At 45.0% G+C, this 19,972-nt stretch overlaps 1 protein-coding gene across 1 annotated transcript in view; it reads right to left on the bottom strand.

Annotated features, from left to right (window-relative positions):
• The window catches only part of SH3BP5 (SH3 domain binding protein 5), a 42,287-nt gene that overhangs the window by 16,093 nt on the left and 6,222 nt on the right, over positions 1-19,972 (bottom strand). The window contains exon 3 of the mRNA XM_032182676.1: positions 15,804-15,932. Within this exon, the coding sequence (XP_032038567.1) occupies positions 15,804-15,932 (129 nt within the window). The remainder of the gene's footprint in view (positions 1-15,803; positions 15,933-19,972) is intronic.

Below are 19,972 nucleotides of genomic sequence, written 5' to 3'. Positions count from 1 at the left end.
CTGACATAAAGCCCTCCAAACATAAGCTTCACAATCGATTAACTGAACACTGAGCACAGTGAAAGCTGTTTTCATTTACACTTCAATGATTTTTATTTTTTTTAAATATACTGGAAATTACTGAGCTTATACCTATGGGAGATGTCTCTGAGCAGACATGACTGACAGAACAAGATAATGAATAAACCTTTGCATGTCATGATCCACAGAGGAGGAGGCTGAGGCTGAAGCACAGGAAAGGACTCACGTACAGAATACAAAGCTGAGGAAGATGAAGTCTCTCACGAATAAAGGAAGGGGTTTCGGTGTAAAGGAATTGGGAAGCAGCTAAAAATCCCTGACACAAAGTGCGAAGTAAAAAAAAAAAAATATCAACACATTTCTCCAGCTAACAGCTGGCTACACATCCTCAGCACCAGCTGCAACAAATACCTTCACACTTCAGACGCCATCGTTACTGGTAAAGGTAATGGAAAGAAAAACCTTCCCTCCCTGCCCCATGGCGGGGCGGAGACGAACACCTAATTCAAACACAAGTCTCGAAAGGAAATAAAGCACGCTAAGTCTCCCTTCTGATGTCCTGAAATAGCAGCAAGCTCTGCTTAACTTCCTTCCCTTACCACACAGAAAGGTATTTCGCCCCAAAGTGGCTGTGGAAAAATGAGTTCCGTGTCAGAGGTCTCTCAGCTCTTAGGAGTCAAGGGGGGGAAATCAAAGTCGTCACAGTCGGAGCAATGATTTCCTTTCAGCCTCGGTCCTTGATGCAATTCCTTCTGAAGCGGCTGTTGTTTTCCACAGAGGAGAAGTTCATCCAGCTGTGCCCTTTGCTGCTTTCAGGCAGCTTGCACATCTCCATCTTATCTGAAGTTCTCATTAGGAGCCAGAACACTGAAGTGTGGATTTCCACGCAAGTCTGCACACCCCAAAGTGGCACAGTGCTTTGGGCCACTTAATATTAGCCTAGTGCAAATCCATTAATAGGGTCTTTTAGAAATTCTCACGACAGAAAAAAAAAAAAAAAACTCGGAGATTTCCCTACCACTCCAGTCACCAGTTGTCTGTTTCCAACCTGTTAATGCAGTTTACAAATGCAGAATATACCTGGATAAAGAATATTTTGATTTAGCCACTAACATTAACCCTGGTACCCTCCAAGCTTTCTGAGGAACTTTAAACAAGGCTCAACCTAAGCTTTTAACAAAGCACACAGAAGGAGCCTAAATCCTGAATCCCCAAAATATCCTCTGCTGAACACTCTGAAAATTCATAACTCTTTTCTCTCCCAGCAAGTTCAATCCATGCTGGTAAAGGCATCAAATAAAGGTCAGAAGCTTTCCATAAAAATAGTTCGAGCCAGGATTTTAGAAGCAAAATGAAATGCGAGACTCCAGTGACAGCCTGCATCTGGGGAAGCACTGCACCAGGAGAGGACAGATTTTCACGGAAGATCATCCCAGAGGGAGCCAGGTCCCAGCAAGGAGGCTGCCAAAGCCCAGTCCTAGAGGAGGCTTCAGCTCCACGGCTCTCCCAGCGCAGGTGAGGGCCTGCCCGTGCAAGGAGCTCCTTGCAAACGCTGGTGACCCAGGGAGAACTGCACCAGCAAGTCTGTTTTCGAAACTCGAGTAAAACCAGATCCCAGGGGCAAGAGGAGCCCAGGAGAAGTGCAGTTTTCTTACCGTAACTGCATCAGCACTGCAAAGTTTCTGTTGGCACAGACAGCCGGGTCAGGGATCAACACATCTGAGCCAGCGAAGAGGCTGCAGAGCATTAGGAGCTGAGTTTCCAAATCCCCAAGGAAAACAACGCCTAATGGCAGCTTGCAGTACTAGCTGCTCTTTTGATGAAGCCTCTAAAGCACTGCAAGAAAATGTTCTTTGTGATAAGAAAACCAGAAGCTAAATCTACAACTCAGCTGGACTTTTAGTTGTTTGGTATCTCTAGCACCTGGACTTGTAGGACGTGTAAGAGCCAAAGCTGAAAACAGGCAGGCCAAACTTCTAGCCACATTCAGTTTCAGGTCCTGTAACGTGTGGGCAAATGGAAAAGTCAAACACAAACACACCTAAGTGCTCTCAGCTCTATTTGTTGAATGCTAGTCAATGAGGCCGGTTTGAAAACACTGCTCTGGAACACAAAATGTTTTCTGATTTAAGCAAAAAGAGGTAGTCCAAATAATTTCACCTCAACAGTTATCTGAAATCAGTCTGCAGTCTCACTCTAAACAGCTTGTTGAGAGCCTGGCAAAGAGAAAAGCTAAATGGTAGGGTACAGAAAGACACGTTAGTCATTAGAGAAACATCAACAGGTCTGTGGTTTTGCCGATCTGAAAAAAGATACTCAAACGCTTGTTGGTTAGTACAGTTACTCAATAATTAGCCTTCATTTAAAATTCCCTCCAGCACGTACGAGTTTTTTTCGGCACCACTACCAACAGATTGCTCCCACAGTCCCAGTCTCAGCTTGATGGAAGAGGTCACAGCCATGCTCTCCGTGTCCTTTTAAAACCAAAGAAAGCAGGAACTGGCTTCTCCAGCCAGCCTCTTAACGTTGTTCCAGTACAGTGGTCATTTCCTCTCAAAGCCCAGAACTCAAAATTCAAACAAATGGCTGAAAAAACAGGTGATTGTGCTTTAAAACACGAACTGGTATTTGAGAAGGGAGATGCTTAGCCTTGAGATAGCACAAGTGAAAATGTACCAGGAATCAGGACAAAAAGCTCCTAGGAAGGCTGGGGGCAAGTGGGATGTCGGCTTGCTGCCTGTTACCTGTATCGGTGCTGCCTGATAGAAATTACTCAGCATAAAGGCGAGCATCTCCTTCAAAACTCATGAGCTCGACCAGCAAAACCCCTTACTGCAGAGGACAAAACCTTGACGCCTTGGGAAGTGGGGAACCTGTGCCCCAGCTCTCAATCCCACAGTGACCAGGAGCTCATTGTGCCAGATCACCAGAACCTTGCGCTAGAAAATGTAAGTGAATGGTTTGACCGCTACAGACCCTTCCCCTATTAGTGTAAAACACAGGACCCCTTGAGAAATGCAATTAAGCAACCACCCAGACCTCAGCTCAGGAAAATCCCACTATCACAGCAGCCTCCTGCACTTGTCCACACCAGCAACCTCCTCTCACCAGCTCAGCCCCCTCGCAGAGCCTCAGACTTGCCAGCCAGCTCCCAGATACTCAGAAGCTACACACAGTAGTAGCAGCACTCGCAGAAGCCAGTGTGATAAAAAATGCACCAGCTTTTCAAATAAATAACAATGTAAAATTAAAGGGACACCAACGGGGGTTCATAATTACAAGCTATTGATTTATTACCGTAACGAGGTCCCTCTGGGGAGATATGATGAGCTCTCCTTTTCAGGAGATGCATCCTCATGGGCAATTCCCCTCTGAGTCTGCACAGGGCCCTGCAGAGAAGGGAGCCAGGCCCAGCTGCTGGATTGTGCTTTTAGCTAAAGATAGCGATGAAAACAGAGAAGGTAGGCTGTGGCGAGCACGTAGAAGAAAACAGAAACACCACCTTTTAAATAGGGTCATTCTGCTGGAACTGGCAGCAGCACACCTTCAGGCCAGCACAGGCACATCAACTTGTCCGTTCTCAAAGCAGAAAACCCTGCGCTCTTTAATTATGAAATACAATCTTCCCTTCAGTCCACTTGGCTTTTATTGCCCCAATCCCCACCTGCAGTCAGAGCCCTTCCCCAGCTGACCTAATAGAGGATTTTTCCACCCTACAACACACGGCTTGAATTTTCTGTTTTAACATCAATCAGGACACACCCTACTCTTCCTCTTTTTCATCTAACCTCCTAATTTTTGTTGCTGCCTACTTAGTTGTGCAAGACTGAAGTTTCCCTTTCACAATGGTGTTCAACGAAGGTGAGTTTTTTCCAAGTTTGTGCAAAATTGGCTTTTCATTTTGCAGAGGTTCACCTGCCTTACCTCATCGCTTGCTGCCAAGGTCACGACAACTGCTTTATCTCAGCATTTCTGTGCGTTGCCAATAAAAGACAGGACAAATCTCTTCTGTGAAATGATTATAAGCTGGAGCGTGAAGGGAACATTCGCTGCTCAGAACAAGGCAGCAGCAAGCCACGCGCTGGCCTAAGGCCTTTGCTCTGTACGAGTCTTTGTTAATGTGAAACCAGTGTCTCTCTCATTCAGTACTCTTTAAAACAATAGCTTAATTGCCACCAGCAAAACTTACTTGCTTACTACAAACCAGACAATGACTTCACTGGCTTCCAGTCATGCTCTTCAGAAGCAAGTTAAGTTTCAGATGCTTCCATTCTGGCTCGCTCTCCTTCGTTTAACAACATCCCATGGATAATTCACTGGGTAAAGTACAACATGCTTCAAAACAGGAACTTTCCTCCATCAGTTGCCTACCAGAAGTTACCAGTGCCCCCTACTCAGCATGGAGGTTCCACACTGTGGAATATCCAGTTTTGGGGCCCTCGGTTCAAGAGGGATGTCAAGGCACCGTTCAGGGTCCAGTGAAGATTTATGAGAACAGTCAGAGCCTATCATGGCTCCTGCAAGGAGTGCTGAGGGATAGGGGCTGGTTCCTCCCTCACTAGACTAAACTGAGTGATCGGATTAGGTGTCAGATACAATCTGAAGAGGAGCTGCCAAGATTGTTGAGTCAAATGACCACTTCTCAGCAGCAGCGTTAAGGTATAACATGAAGTAACAGCCACAGCTTGGAGGTTCGGGTTGCATGCTGAAAAAAAAAAAAAAAATCTTTTCTACACGAGGGACAGGGTGACCCTCGGGCAGGTTACCCAGAGAGGCTGTAAATCTGTCTCTGGAGGTTTTCAAAACTTGGCACAGCCACGGCGGATGTAATCCAGCGACAGTGACAGCGCAGCTTTGAGCAGGGGGTTGGATCAGATGACCTCCAGAGGTCCTGTACAACCTGCACTTCTGTCAAATATCTTTGCTATGTTCTGCTTTTCTGTCAAGCAGTGGGAAATCAACAGCACAAAGAGCACAGTTACAACAAAGACCCTACGCTGATGCTGAATGTTTTCCTAGATTCTCAGACCCACGCACACAATTTCTTGAATAATTGGAATAGTGATCGAGCTGTGACACTTTAAAGAAAAAGAAAAAAAGACCATGACCTTCCTTTCCCCTCTCCCTACAGACTAAAAACCCCAAGCCAAACCAGAACTGTGAGTTTGTCAAAAGACAGAAACCCCTTCTTGCTGTAGGCTATGTACAGATGCTTATAAACAACTTATAAAAATCCAAAGCCTCTGGAGTGACCTCATTTTGGCAGATCTGAGGCTTTTTGTGATCTATACTAATCTGTGATGACTGTCTGCATTACTGACAGAAAATGCAGTCTCTCACGAGTCTGAAACACCCTCATATTCTTTAAGCTGATTATTGAAAAGCTATGAAACCACACGGGTTAGAATTTGCTTTTTTAAGAGTAGATTTGAAGATTTTTATTCGTGTGGCAGCAGGGAAGAGGCGAGGGGAGGGGGGAAAATAAGTCTTGCTGAAGCTTTTTGAAGCACAAACCATTTCCTTCCTGCTGCATAACCAACGAAAAGCCCGTGGAATAATACAGTGACCAGATGGCTCGTAGTTTCTGCTTTCCGTTAGGTGTCTTTCTGGTGCTGTTTGTGCATCTACCTCTCTTCTTCTAACAGCTAAATTGTTACACAACCCACCTGACTCCTGGTTCTGAGTCAGTTTTGTTTTCCCTGTAAACCTGGGCTACAGAAAGGCCCAGGAGATAAGAGCAGACCTATGAAATACGTTGCTAAAGTTAGGGGATGTGCGTAGCTCCCCTAAGACAGGCTGACAAGCCGTATTATTCCAAGAGATAAAAGGCTTGGGGCGTCACCAGCAGCTCACTTCATTAACTGTTCTGCTACCAGCATGCGGACAGACGGCCTCAAGGACAGAATCCCACCTCCCTTCGTTAGGAGCTACGGAAGGAAACAAGAAAGAAAATATTTAAGCATACAATACCAAGCCTTCCATCCTTTTTTCACGAGGTTGCTGCAAGTTGCTGGTGTGTCTGGAGCTACCCAGCCTAGTTAACAGGTCTACAGCACCAGAATATCCCAAATTGTTCACGCTAACACCATCCAGACCCAGCTTTCTTGGGCACTCGTTGCCATCTGCCTGCTAGTTGTACAGAATTACAAAGCTGCTGCCTGCTGTAAGAAGGGATCACGGAACACATCCAGGTTTTTCTCTCCAACGTATAATCACCTTATTAAGAAAAATATCAAGACAAGCCCTCAGAACGAGGGTTGGGAGGAGGGTTAGGCAGTGACTCAGGGAGTCCAGGGCTTACAGCTGGTTTCTAGGTTTACAGACGCTCTGCATGCTCCTCTGCACCTGGCAGCAGCCTTCTCGGCTGAAATTAAATATAGAAGCAAGGAACAAACTCCCACAAATATACACTGCTAGATTTACACCGCCTGCTTTAATGCATCTTGCTAATTAACCAAGATAATAAATGCTTAGTGGACATGGCAGAAATATGCTGGAGAAACGCTGGATTGGTGTCTCACCTCGTTGCCTCCAAAGCAGTGATGAGGTGTTCTGGATTTGTTCTCCCCATCCCTAGAAAGCCTCACACCTATCAGCAACAACCCAACAGCAAAGACACTCTCTAGAAGGAAGGCCCAGGCTGACCTTGTGCATCTCTGGCAGATGTACAGGATGCTCAGACAACTCCTGAGGGGTCCTAGCTTAAAGGAAAAAGTTGTGAATGGTGAGCTGGGTACATGAAGGGCCAAGACCATTGCTTGAAGGAGAAAGCCTAGGTAGTAGCAGGGACAGAACTTCATTTACCCTTCTTAAATCCTCCTGTAAGAAGAACAGGCTATCAGCACCCTTTTCTAAGTGAAAAAGGAACATCAGAAGCAGACGCTGCTAAATTAGATGGCCATTTCTTCCACACCTTACCAGTGACATTTGGCTTCTAACAGAAGGACTGCAAGTTTGCTGCAACTAAGAGATTTTTTCTTACAGAAACTGAGTCAATTCAGAGCCATTCTCACACGTGCTATAGAGAAAGACTCTTCTGATAATCTTTTTCAGCAGGAACAGGCAAGAGTTCATAAATTCTTACTGTTTTACTGGAAGTCATAATGAAACGCCCCCAGAAGGCAGCAACCAACATCCATATTGGATTTGTTTTGGCAGCAGCCCATAGCACGAGCATTTTTCATTACACAATAAACTCCCACCCATTCAGACCACTGTACAGAACAAAAGTTCGGGTGGTTGAACAACTTCCCAGAAGTTGCGAGGCTCCTGCTGCCTTCCAACACTCATCACTGAGCTGCTGCCACGCACAACAGGTACACAGTATACTACCCTGACCTCGTGTCACCCAGTCTCAAATGTTGGCTACTATTTTTAACAGAGAAGCATGTCTGTGGCTTACAATCTCTTGAAATATTAGTATCAGCCAGAAGAGACTGGGAGGGGAAAAGCTGAGAGTGAACAAAGCAAGGGAGTCTTCCCTTCAAATTACCTTTTTTTTTTTTTTTAAATGCTGTAGAGTTGTGTTCTGGGGATGGCAACGCAAAGGATGTGGCTATGCCAAGGAACCCACTATCTTAAACTTTCTGGGTTTTCCAGATTGAAGAGGATGCAAAATAATTAAATCCTCAGACAACAGCAGAGGGAAAAGGGATACACCTCTGTTTTCACATCCCAGCACCTTTTGAGGAGAGCTACTTACACCTTCCTGCCAGTTCCAGCGTTTGCCATCGCGTCTGTGGCTAAGCTTGGAAGCCAGATTGCCTGCATTGCTTCTTCCTGCTGAAGGCAGCAGATATCTGACAGAGAAACAGATCTTTCCTGCACTAGCTCCCTCCCTGCTACTCCAAAGAAGGGAGGACATTTCCACACCAGCTTACACACCCCAGCATTCCCATACCCCAGACCTACTTGCACAATACTTGCAATATTTCACAATGGAAAAATGCAAGAAAAGGCGTTCTTAAAGAGCAGGAAAATAATTAGCTCATTGTATCATCGGCAATTACTGAAGGGGAGGTTGAACCGCTAGCTGGCTTTGTGTTGCTGCCATCCAGAATAGCTAAGGATTTGGGGGGGTTGGAAAAAGTAGATAAAATATCTCTTCTGGAGAAGCTCTTCAATATGTTTTGATGATAATCAGCATTTTCTTCTACGTCTGGAAGGAAAAGCAGAAGAGGAAAGAGACTAATTTACAGTGCACAACTAACCAATTTAAATAACGGAGCCCTCCAAGGCATGTCTTCTATCAATGATGATAAAACCAATCACAGTTTTCGCATCAGCAGCTTATACAAATTAGTCATCAACAGAACAGTATGCTCACATAAAGCAAAGATGTGGGGTGTATAAATGTCAACCCAGAAAGTAACTAGACCCACTCAATGAGGCACAGAAAGTACAAACAGATGCAGGAGGTCTAACCTAATCAATGCAGGTATTTCAATGGAGTGGCTAAACATTAGTTCCTACTTTCCACGGGTGGTAAGAACATCTTATTTCAAGATGGGTTTGCTACAGGTGCCATCTAGGCTGTAGGAAACACAAGTAACAGCAATATGGAACAGGTAAGGATTCGTGGAGGGTTTTTTTTAGTTAGTTTGCAAAGTAGCAGCTGCTGATGTTCCCAAACACAGGGCAGATTTCCAGCTGCTGGGGATTAAGATGGCAGAAAGCTGCCCAGCCCTGTGACCTACTATCCTGCATTAGCAGGGCTGAAGGGAAGGCAAATGCTTTGAGGAGCTTTCCTTCACAGATCTGATCTTTGGTATAACCTTCCAAATCCTACCAGGCAGCATCTGCTACCGTCTCAGCAGTTTAAAAGGCACTGTTTGAGACACTCCAACACCACAATGCTCAAGCAGCCAACAGAGGCAGAACACAGCCGTAAAACTGAAGTCTTAAAATAAATAAATAACAGCACTCTAATAAATAATAATAATATGACAGATGTCAGATTCCCTTGCTTGGCTCACTTCCTCTTCAGATGGGTGCCTGGTCCCACAGCCAGCCACACACGATGCAAGAAGGAGGGGTGAATATACTGGAAGTGCCCCTGGGGATCACAGCAATGGGAACTCCATGTTGCACAAGAGGACTAACGTCACACTGACACAGTTTCCCTAAGCCATGCCTTCTGCAACAAAAACGAAATAGTGGGAAGAAAGGGTTCAGGTCTAGAGCAGGCCCACAGGGAACAGAAAGACAGAAAGTGAAGAAGGCCACACACAACTTCTCAGGCCACTAGGTGCAACCCACAGCCTCCACGTGTCATCCTTCAAAGCCCTACTTCTGACATATCTCACCTCTACGTTTCTTCTTACCATTTCTTTACCACTCTGGGCTGACTACCCACATGGCAAGTCCATTTTTGCTTTCCCTCCAGAGAAACCCAGCCACAGCTTTCCAGGCAGGGCCTGTGCTACCTCTCTCCCTCCCATACCTGGCCTCCCCCTAGCACTGAGGCCACCACAAGTCTGCACCCCAAAGGTAGGCTATGATGTTTGAGAAATTTAAGTCCCAGTTCAAGAAGGGAGCTGTTGTCCCCCGTCTCGGTGGCCTTTCCACCCCACCAACCTCACAAAATAATCCAGAGCCTAATAGCTAATACCAGTACCTACAGGCCTACAAGAAAGCTGGAGAGGAGCTCTTGGTCAGGGAGTGTAGTTATAGCACAAAGGGGAATGGCTTTAACCCAAAAGAAGGTAGGTTTAGGCTAGATATAAGGAAGAAATTCTTTACTCTGAGGGTGGTGCTCAAGAGGCTGTAGGAGAGAGACCAGAATTAACAGCCTGTTAATTGTGATGCTGCACAGACGATCATTACTTACCAGTGATAATGCAGCGCTACAGCTGTAGAAAGCAGTCGTGTGCTTTAGGTGTTTTTTAACTTAAGGAATTTGGAAGGATTTTCTAAGGATTGGGAAGGATTTGTAGAAGGTTTGTCATAGTCAATTTTCAAGTCTCTGTATCCTTGGTTCAGAAACGGGAGTCTACCAGGCAGTTTTTTGGTTTCCAAACAGTTAACCAGAAACGCTCCTTCAGCCAGGAGGGGTCAGCTGGCTGTCCCCCTGTAACCGTGCCAATATTTTTGCTTTTTTTTTTTTTTTTTTTTACTAACTCCGTGGCACGCTGCCAAGCAGGAATTTAAGTTTGTCACAGTTCTGCTGACATTTAATTTTTGCTTCTCAAATTCCCCCTCCCTCCACCTTTTTATTTTGCCAAGATAAGCTTACTAGATAATACGAATCAATCTTAACTCCTTGCTGCCTTAAATGCGAGCATCAGGATTTCTGCTCACAAAAGCAGCCGTGTCACAAGGAACCTCTTTTCCATCCTACCTCCAAAATACCACTGATAGCACACCTAGGAACCAGAGAGGAGGACCTGGATATCCTGCGGTTGGATCCGGACCCAGGAGCTGTCGTTCACCCTCAGAGCTGCCCCCCTGCCTGCAGCCCAGCCAGCTGGTGCTGTGATCCAATTAGTTATCAGTCACTGAGCGGATTTGGATGGGAAACTAGGGTGCTGTAGGAAGCAACACTGGCAAGACAACACTTTCCAGTTCCTAATTAATTTGTTAAGAGTGATTGGCAAGTTATGTTGATGGAAAAAGCCTCCATCTTTTGAGCTAAGCAAGTTACCATCTGCAGAGCCATACTGCTTGCAGACATCTCAAGCTGAGCACCTAGAATCCGAGATGCGACGGCCACTGTGGAAAGTTTTGTTGAACTACAGGAGCTGCAATCTTCTGCACAGAATGGTTATCAGCCTCAGCAGCTGAGGAAGAGTCTTCACCATCACCATCAAGCAGCTAAATTACTCCTCAATTCCTGTTGTGCGAGGAGTTCCTCTGCGTTTAAGGAAGAGGGATGCATTTCAGAAGGCTTTTCACATGCACCTGCCTCTCACCACTGACCATGGACAGTGATTAAGGGCCTGAATGATTATTTAGACTCTAAATCCTTCGGTAGATAAAGCTAATCAAGTTAAATCCTACACACTCACTCAGTCCACTATAACCTTCTGATCCTACTGGTCAAATCCAACCAAAATCCACATTTGAAAGAGGAGATAATTGCTCAGTGGTAACCGGCTTCCCCTAAGTTTTGTGAAGACACCCAGATTAGAGACCCAGGGTCCAAATATCTGAAAGCTCACCCTTAATTCTTTACCTTGTCGGCTGACTTCTTTAAACAGATGTACCGATCCAATATAAAATATGACAGGAGAGAAAGATTATTAGTGAACTGAAGGTAAGGAGCTGTGCTATATACAAAGTGGTAGAGAGCACAGTGGCTGTCCCTGCTGGACCAAATCTACTTGTCCATCAGCTGTGTTTAATCCCAGGTACACCCAGACAGCAGCAGCGAAGACACTGTTGCACAGCCCTGCCTTCATGTTTTTCCAAGCTTTTTGTGACAAAAAGGTCCTTTTAGGTTAAGTACGCCAACAAAATGAAAGGCAGAATTAGTTGTAAAGCTAAATCAGGGAAGGTCACCCAAGGGGAAGGAAGATGAGTGCACCCTTTCAGTGTGTTGCTCTCTGAGCACTTGTTACAGATGGGTCCCTCAGTGAGTGACACACATACATATGACCTAGCATAGATCTTTCCTCTCTTTTTGCCTCAGGCAAGCTTTTCAATGCTCTTTTGTAAAAGCTAGACAGGGCAGGGGGTGGAGGGGAATACCACAAAGCAAAAACACAGTTCCTCCCAAAACAGGCTCAGCACTCAAGCTGAGCAAAGCATCCACACCTACTCCCACTCTGAGCCAGTACTAGGGACTGAAACATCACTTCTCACTCTGCAAAAAGAGCTCAGTAACGGGAGAGAAGGCTTCGTTAAGAGCAACACTCCCAGGGCTTTTATTCTGGTAAGGGTCACTACTGATGCATAGGTTTTTGTACTTGTAGAGGTGGGGAATACTTTTTTATCCGACTTTTTTTGCCATCAGAAGCAAAGCAGGGAAGTCAAGTTCTCCTCTTCGGTTTGTCCCTGAGTTCCCAAGTGATGATGTATGGGTAACAGTGTTTTAATGGCACCTTTCACCCTAAAGTGCTTTTACTGCCCTTAATGAACTCAGCCTCACAGCAGTTTGACAGCTCCATTTTATACAGAAAACGAGAGAAAAATGAAGTAACATATTTAAGCCATGCAGCAACACAAGATCAACTCTGAACAGCCCGGTGACTTACACAATAGACCACACTTGTTTTAGCACAGCATCCTGCCCCAGTGCATGATACCACTAGTGAGGTAACACACTCCTCAAGCTCTTACCACACGCTCAGACACTATTGCATAGGAGCTTTCCAGACCCAACCCTGCAAAATGCTAAGTCAACTGTGGCTTAAGACACTCCTTACCTCAGAAGCTCAAAACGTACACTTGTTTACATTATTAACGTTTGCTGGCAATGTCACCCTTCTTCCCCATTACATTTGGGGAAAAAAAGAGGCCAATTTTCAGACTAGTCACATAGGGAAGCAGGACCTTATGGATCCCTTCCAACTCGGGATATTCTGTGATGCCATTACAGCATAAGTCAAAGAACAACCTTAAAAAGAAAATATGCCAAATACAAAAGTGTCCTTGCAGTAGAAAAATAAAATTTGATTAAACAACTAATTTGCATCAAAACGCTCTGAAACAGTAGGGTACCCCTGTAGTCCACACGAGAGACCCACTGTGAGACCCAACGAGGAATCACAAAGTTGTCTTTGGAGAAGTTTCACGAAATCTTCAGGGTCAAGAGCAGCAGCTCGCTCTTGCTTCAGCCTCAGCAGAAGCTGAATATTAATGCTTTTGTGCCAACAGACAGCATCCTGATTCCCCGTGCCACCGCTTGGGAGGACAAAGCATTGGAATGGCAACACCAAGGGCCCATTGTTCTGCTAGAGCAAAGTTCCACCCTGAGACAGACCACGCTGAAATTCTCTCGGCACATGTTACACAAGCAAGATGCTACAGGACTCTCACATGGGAGAATTCATTTGTTTTGAATTCCCCACCTCCTGCCAACACAGGATTGCACAAGATGGGGAAAAGGGTGAAGAGACGAAAGGACTCACGATCCTGAAGCTCCTCCAGGGAGTACTTGACTCAAGGACGTTTTTTTTTTTCTGACCCCACATCAGTGCCCTTGTACCATTTTAATGTGTTTTATTTTAATAGTTTAAACAATATTTCCAGAAGAGAATCACGTTGGTGCCATGAGAAAGCAACCTCCTTGGTTTCACTAAATACAGCTTTTATCAGATAACTTGCCCTACAACTGGCATCTTAAATGCAAGCAACTCTGGACAACTCCCGCATTTCTGCCAAACTAGGTTTCTCTAATTATGCAGTTCTTTGTTCCCAGAAGACTTCAATTTACAGGCCTTATTTTTTACTTCCCTTTACTGAGAACAACAAACAAAAATTTACACTTCCTTTTCTCTTACAAGCACAGCAGTGCAATTTTATCCCTCATTGTTTAATTAAAGCTCTTTCAGCTACACAGAACCTTTTGTCTGGGCTTTCAGAAGCAGCCTAATGGCTCTGAAATAGCTGTAAAGACAGCAGGTAGGAAAGCAACTTCATAAGCTACGTGTTTTTCTAAACTTGAGTGGAAAGATATCGAGCTGTTGCCGTGATTTCTTCACAATTTTAGGAATCAGAGTGTAACAGAAAGATGTCAGGCTTACATCTAAACACACTAATATTCTGGTACTTCCATTTCATATCCCCACCCAATTTGCTCCCAAATAAACTGAACTTTCCTAGACTACAGACAGACTACAAAAACTCTTTGGGCAGATGCCTTACTAACAACTGATACCAATCTTTCCAATCTCCCCATTTCCAGAAAAATCCTCTGTTCACTGTCCTTCAACACCAACACTCCTCTTTGCCCTCGTAATTTGTATTTCAATGTTTTATTAGACAAGGAGCCCAAGGGAAATCAGAGGTGATCTTTCAGCTCTTTCTCCTGAGCAAATACAAAGAGGGAGCTCTGTTCCACAACTGGCTCCATAACACAAAATGCAAAAAAGTCAAATGAATGGTAGGAAGGGGAAATCAGGGATAAGTAGCACTTAAACTTAGCTAATGACAAAATGAGTTGGGAGAAAAATAGGAGAAAAAAAACGGTATTCTCTAACAAGCCCAAGGCAAGTGTAGTGATTTTGCCAGTCTCAGGACTCGAAGCTGTTTCAGCTTTTTAGTACTCTCATAAAGCACCTTTGAAGTAGTACGACCAAATTGATCTCAGAAGCAGCAAAGATGTAGGAATAAGAAATTTCACTTTTAGGACATAATCTCCTGCCAGCTTCAGGACAGATGACAAAGTTCACTGCTCTCAGTGCCTGATGTTACAAACCTCAAAGTCATCTGATTTTTTTTGTACTGCAGAGTATGGATTTCTACCATTGACTTTTCCAAGTATAACTCCTGAAGTCCTGTGCGTTCTGTACCTTCCATAGCTATTTATGGTAAAAATAAAAAAGTATGAGATCATATGTGAGACAGGGTCAGTTTTGTTTTGTTTTGACATCCTAATTAACACAATATAAACAATCAAATCCTTGTTCTTGCTTCGTTACCAACTTACTCTCTTCCTCCAGATCACTACTACTGGTTTATCTCTACCCCAGGCACTAGGCCCTGTGGGCAAGGACTGCTTGCAGAACAGTTACTGATGAGCAGTAGATACCACGCTTTGCTTGGAAGCAGACTTTACTTTTTACCATGCTTTTACTAGTCTCAAGGATTAAGTCTAATAATCCCCACACATCATCTTCACTGCTTGAGATGACAGCCCTATTTTCTTGATGAAGTCCCTATTTTCTTGTGTGACACACCTCATCAGCCCAATTCCTGCTTCATCAGCTTTCAAAGCATAAGGCCTGCATGAGGCCACCTCACTTTTCTGTGCCCTGCTCCAAGGATGTATTCTTTTCCCTCCCCCTTTTTCTATTACTTGGTGAGTTTACTTTCTGCCTCCTGGCATACACCAACACTCATCCCCTACTTATTTTTATAAGCAAAATCCTCCTCCTGTCTTTTTTTTTTTTTCTTCTCAACACCTTTCACATGTTGCCCCACCTTTCTTTCACTTTTCCCATGAACACAATCACATCCTGGTTACCCAGCTACTGATTACAACACGCACATTTCCAGCTCAGCACAGAAGCAGCAACCCCAAGCAACACTTCCCCCTCCTTCTGTCCTCCCTGCCATGAGAGAAAAATAGCAACAGCACTCGAGGACAGCCTCTCCCTGGAAGAAATAAAACATGAAAAAGCCTCAGACACCAGCAGAACCCATCAGAGATGCCAAGCAGAAGCACTCCCCAAGCTATCATGTTCAACTCTCAGCTACTTTATCCTTCAGGTGAGAAGCTGCTTGACATCTCACAAGCTTCCAGTTGCAGCTTTTTATCCGCTCAGCGTTTTGCTTTAAGGAAAAGTAGCCACACAAGGCCTACACTATATTTTCAAACAATTATAGCTGTTGATAGGACAGAGCGAGGCTCTGAAAGGCCATTCGTAATGAGGAGAGAACAGCACGAGCTTGCTGCTATTCATAGTTCACGTCTGCTGTAGCTGTCCGTGGCCTGAAGAATACGTGCAGCTGTGGCTGTGAAGAAACACACTTTGCCATCGATTCACACGGCCAACGTGCAACTCAAGACACAGACGGTGTCAGCCGAGTACATACGCTTAGGACGTTATTAATAGCAGGGGAGCGCTGCAATCGCTGTGTGCTCTCCAGCATAAGCTTATAAGGCAGAAAGTTCTCACCTGCCTGGCCACCCTCCGAGCTTCCCAGTAAGGTTTAGAGTCTTCTACAGCTTTCCCAATCTTCTTCACCAGCTCATCCAGTTTTACCGTTGCTTCGACCAGCACGGAGCGGAACTTCTGGCGTGCGTCCTTCGAAACGTTGCAGAGCAGGGAAAAGGAAAGAAAGGACAAAGATTAGAACTTTAAACTTTATTTCTGCCCGTTTGTTCCTACCTTCAGGTTGTTCTTCAGAGAGACAGCTTCCATACAGAGCCCGCAATAGCCTGTGCTAGTCGTCACCTCTGGTAGGATTTCTCAGGGAGGAATAGCTAGTAAATGACTTGGTGGGGGAGCAAATCAGGGTGTTACAACTTCTGAGAGGCAGTTAAGTGGCAAAGACATCTCATCCACTGCACCGTCTCATAGTTCAGGGTTGTTCAGGAGCATGCATAACCTTCACAGAAATGAGTCTGTCCTCACGCTTTCCAGAGGACACGTACCAGAAGTCTCCCTGAAACTGCTTTACAAATTTTTAAGCTAGATATTTACTAAGGGTTTTCAACACAATTTCCAGAATCCTTCTCGCTGAGCCTCTCCTTTCAGTAAACAGAACTGGGCCTAACCCCACTGAGCAAGCTGGCACTCAGATGGGACCAGCACCTCTTCAACCTTAGCCTGTGTCCCACCTCCAGCAGCATCCCCCAGCAGAGACACCACTTCACAACGCGGATGAGGATGGACAGGACCTGCTTTCTGCAGGAGGAAGAACCAGACCCATCCCACGTGGCAGTGGGACGTTTTCCAGTGGGCTCCTCTTTCTGTTTCACAAATGCACCCTACTTACTGCAAGAGCAGCAGCAGCTTTCAGCTTTTCATTGCAGAAAGATTTTCCAGCATCAAAGCCCATCTTTTCAGCTATACTTTGTATCAATGGATAAGGACTCCTACTTTCCATTTGATTATTATTTATTATATTTAAGTGAATTCCAGCTACTTCCAAACTAGATGAGTTGCCCTTTTTATGTAATTATCTTTTCAGCTTATCTGCAGCAACCTCCATACCCTCAAGCAGAGCGATCCTGATTTCCATCTCAGCATCCAGCACAAACTAAATCAATGGGATTGTTGCAGAGGGATGCAAATACAGGCTGGGACCTGGCCCAGAATTTAAGGAGACCAAGATGAAGGACCGTGTGAGCTCTTGACAAGCCTCGTAATTCTAATTAGAGAGCAGGATTTAGGCAGACTGCTGGACTGACACGTTGATAAATCAGGAAGCAGCTGGCTTGAAGAAGTGCTCTAATTCAGGAGGCTTTTGTCATTACTGCTGAGGATTTCTAGAATGCACAACTGTTTATTCATTGGAAGAACTAAAATACATCGGAGCCTACTACTTTGCTCACAGAAGCAGAAAAATCTGCAACAATACATTAGTTTTACAGAAAAAGAAACATACTTCAGTAAAAGCTGCTCTCATTCCATTTCAGTCTTCTCTAAAACCTTAATCAGCATCAGTCGTATTTTTTTTTTCAGTGTAAATAGCTTTGGTTTCTTAAAGTGCTCCAAATTATTCTAAGAAAACACTTAAATGGGTAGCAGGGCCAAAATGGAGAATTAAACGCACATTAACTTACTACTGACTGGATTGGAGTTCTTAAAATGAAATAGTTTCTCAGTGATAGTACGAAGCGTATCTTTCAAACAACATCTACCAAGTCAATGAGTTTCTTAATGAGAACAAGTTAGATACTTGCAATTAAAGTACTGGATGGTACACGGTTCACTGCTCAATATGAACTTCACGAGAAACTGAAACAGGACTGCACGCCTGATGACTATATTGCAAGAAAAATGCTAAGTACTGAAGTATATTTCACAAGAAAACATTTTCCTATAAATGCCTAAATAACATTTAAAAATTCATTTCTAAATGAACGTACCTAAAGCTTTGGTTTTCGGTTTGTGAAAGCTGTGTGGTTGGATACTAGTTGTGGAAAGTGAATAATTAGAGAGAAAAAGAGATATATGCAGCGATTTACCAAAAAAAAAAAAAAAAAAAAGCAGTTTACACATCTGAAGAAAAGCACTTGGCACAAAGAGATCTGTCAACAGCAACTGTGTATTATCGCTAACAAATCTGTGCTTAGAGACCTGCCCCAAAATTATTCATGTAATTACATCTACACTTAACCAACGTGAAAAAGACTTATCCAAAAGGAAGAGAGAACAGGCAATAAAACCCCAAGAATACCACGCAGAGAGCAGTCCCACAGGAACATCTGGATCCACAGATCTCCCACCAACTGGGATGAGGCGCATACGAATCACGAAGCTGTAACTAATCCTCTAACAGGCACAGGTCTTGTAAACACTTAAGCAGGAGTTAAACCACGGACACAGCCCCACCGAACAGGAGAGTTACACAGGATGGGGAGTTTCAGCTGAGGAACGCACAGGAGTGAAGCTGCAGTCCTCATTTCCCCCCAGAGACGCCAGTTTCCTATTTTGAAGCTTCACACGGGGTCTCCCATCCTCATTTTTTCCTATGGAGAGGAATAATGAGTAACAAAACGCCCCAGGAACTTTACACCCGTGTCATCCGCTACGTGATGTATTTAAAATGACATCTTTATTCCCAGGCTCCCGATTGCCACGAGCTCAAGCCTGCAGGCTCCGCCACCTTCTGCACGAGACAAAAAACAGATGCTGACGCTCTGCTTGGATCAGCCCTGCAGCCAAAGGCTCCTTCAGACACTGCAACCAGGAGCAGAGCTCTCTGAGAAGCAGCGACACCAAACCCACGAGCTGCCCTTCGCTTCAGCCCTCGCTACACCACAAGAGCGAGCGGCTCCCATCACAAAGCCACACAGCACAGCAGCCCCGCCACGTGCTGCCAGAACACCTGCAGAAGTCAGCCCCCTCGGGACAGCACAAAACTCCCCCGGTGGGCACCACCAGGGAGGTTTGAAGAAGAAATACAGGTGCAGCAGCTATTTTTTTCTCCTGACTTGAAACCAGGGGGGTCAGAAGTACCAAGGCTTCTGCACCACGTGCAGCAGGAGCCTTGGGCTTGCTGCACCTGCCTCTGGCATTGCAGTCTTACTAACCAGGCTCTGACACAGGTGTTTGTCATGCACACACTCCAGCGGGCACAGAGCTTCGTGCATCACGTGCACAACTGCAATTTACTTCTCCACGTCTTCTTCTAGCGGCCGCAAGAGCTCCGCTTCCTCCCTGGAAATCCTTCGCCTTTTTCTCCCACGTGGTTGATTTTACAGGGGCAGTTTTAGGGAGCGTGCCAGACCTCCGTCCCTTAAACGCTTTTGTTGCAAAAAAAAGGTGGAAAGAAACAAAACTAAAGTTCTGCACTTCACACGCACCTGTTGAAGGATAAAGCGTGCTTGTTTTTCCTTCCTGATGAGTGATGGTGATGAGCTGGTGTTAGGCAAATGCCAGGTGACAGGCAAATCACCATCTCTGCCCATCAAAGGAAATGGGTATCCTCAAACCCTTTTCTTTCTCTCTCCAGCTATTAATTTGCCATTTAAAAACAACATAAATCGGTATTTGGAAGTTGTTTTAACCTCCTGCTTGCGGACAGGTAGAGACTACAAATACAATCTGATTTTTTTTGCCTTTTAGTCCTCTTAAAAAAAGGCCGAGGGAGGCAGGCCGGGAGAGGAACCGGGTGCTCCTTTCAAAGCAGATTTTCTCTGCTGAACTCCTCCCTTCAGCTAGAAGCCCTTTTCTGCTTCAAGGCCGTGAATCAAGCAAAGCCCTTTGACTCACTCAGGTGACAAAATCTTTCCAGAGTCAGAGCGGAGGAAGAAGCCTTGCCTTACTCACCCACAGACAAAAAGCAAAAGGCAAAACAACAAAAGCAAAGCAGAGTCCACGTGCAGGAGCCATTTCCTAAGGAAACAAGCGAATTATAGACACGGAAAGAGCTGCTAGAGCTGCACAAATCCATCACGCATGTATATCACACTCCAAAAGACAGCAGCAAAAACGGCTACAGAGCTGCTCCTCCCTTTTCTTCTCTGGGACACTGGAAAATGCTGCACGGGGCTGCTGATAAGGCGGCGGATGTTTCTACAGATAAGCTTCCCCAGCCCGAGCAGGCGTGGTCAGAATGAGATTCCTGCAGCTGACAGGCCATTCTTCTAAAACTTGGAAGGCTGAGGGTTTAA

This window comes from Aythya fuligula, chromosome 2 (assembly GCF_009819795.1).
Source record: "Aythya fuligula isolate bAytFul2 chromosome 2, bAytFul2.pri, whole genome shotgun sequence".
Taxonomy (NCBI): domain Eukaryota; kingdom Metazoa; phylum Chordata; class Aves; order Anseriformes; family Anatidae; genus Aythya; species Aythya fuligula.
Note: the sequence above shows the minus strand (reverse complement) of the source record. Positions and strands in the feature narration are given on the sequence as shown.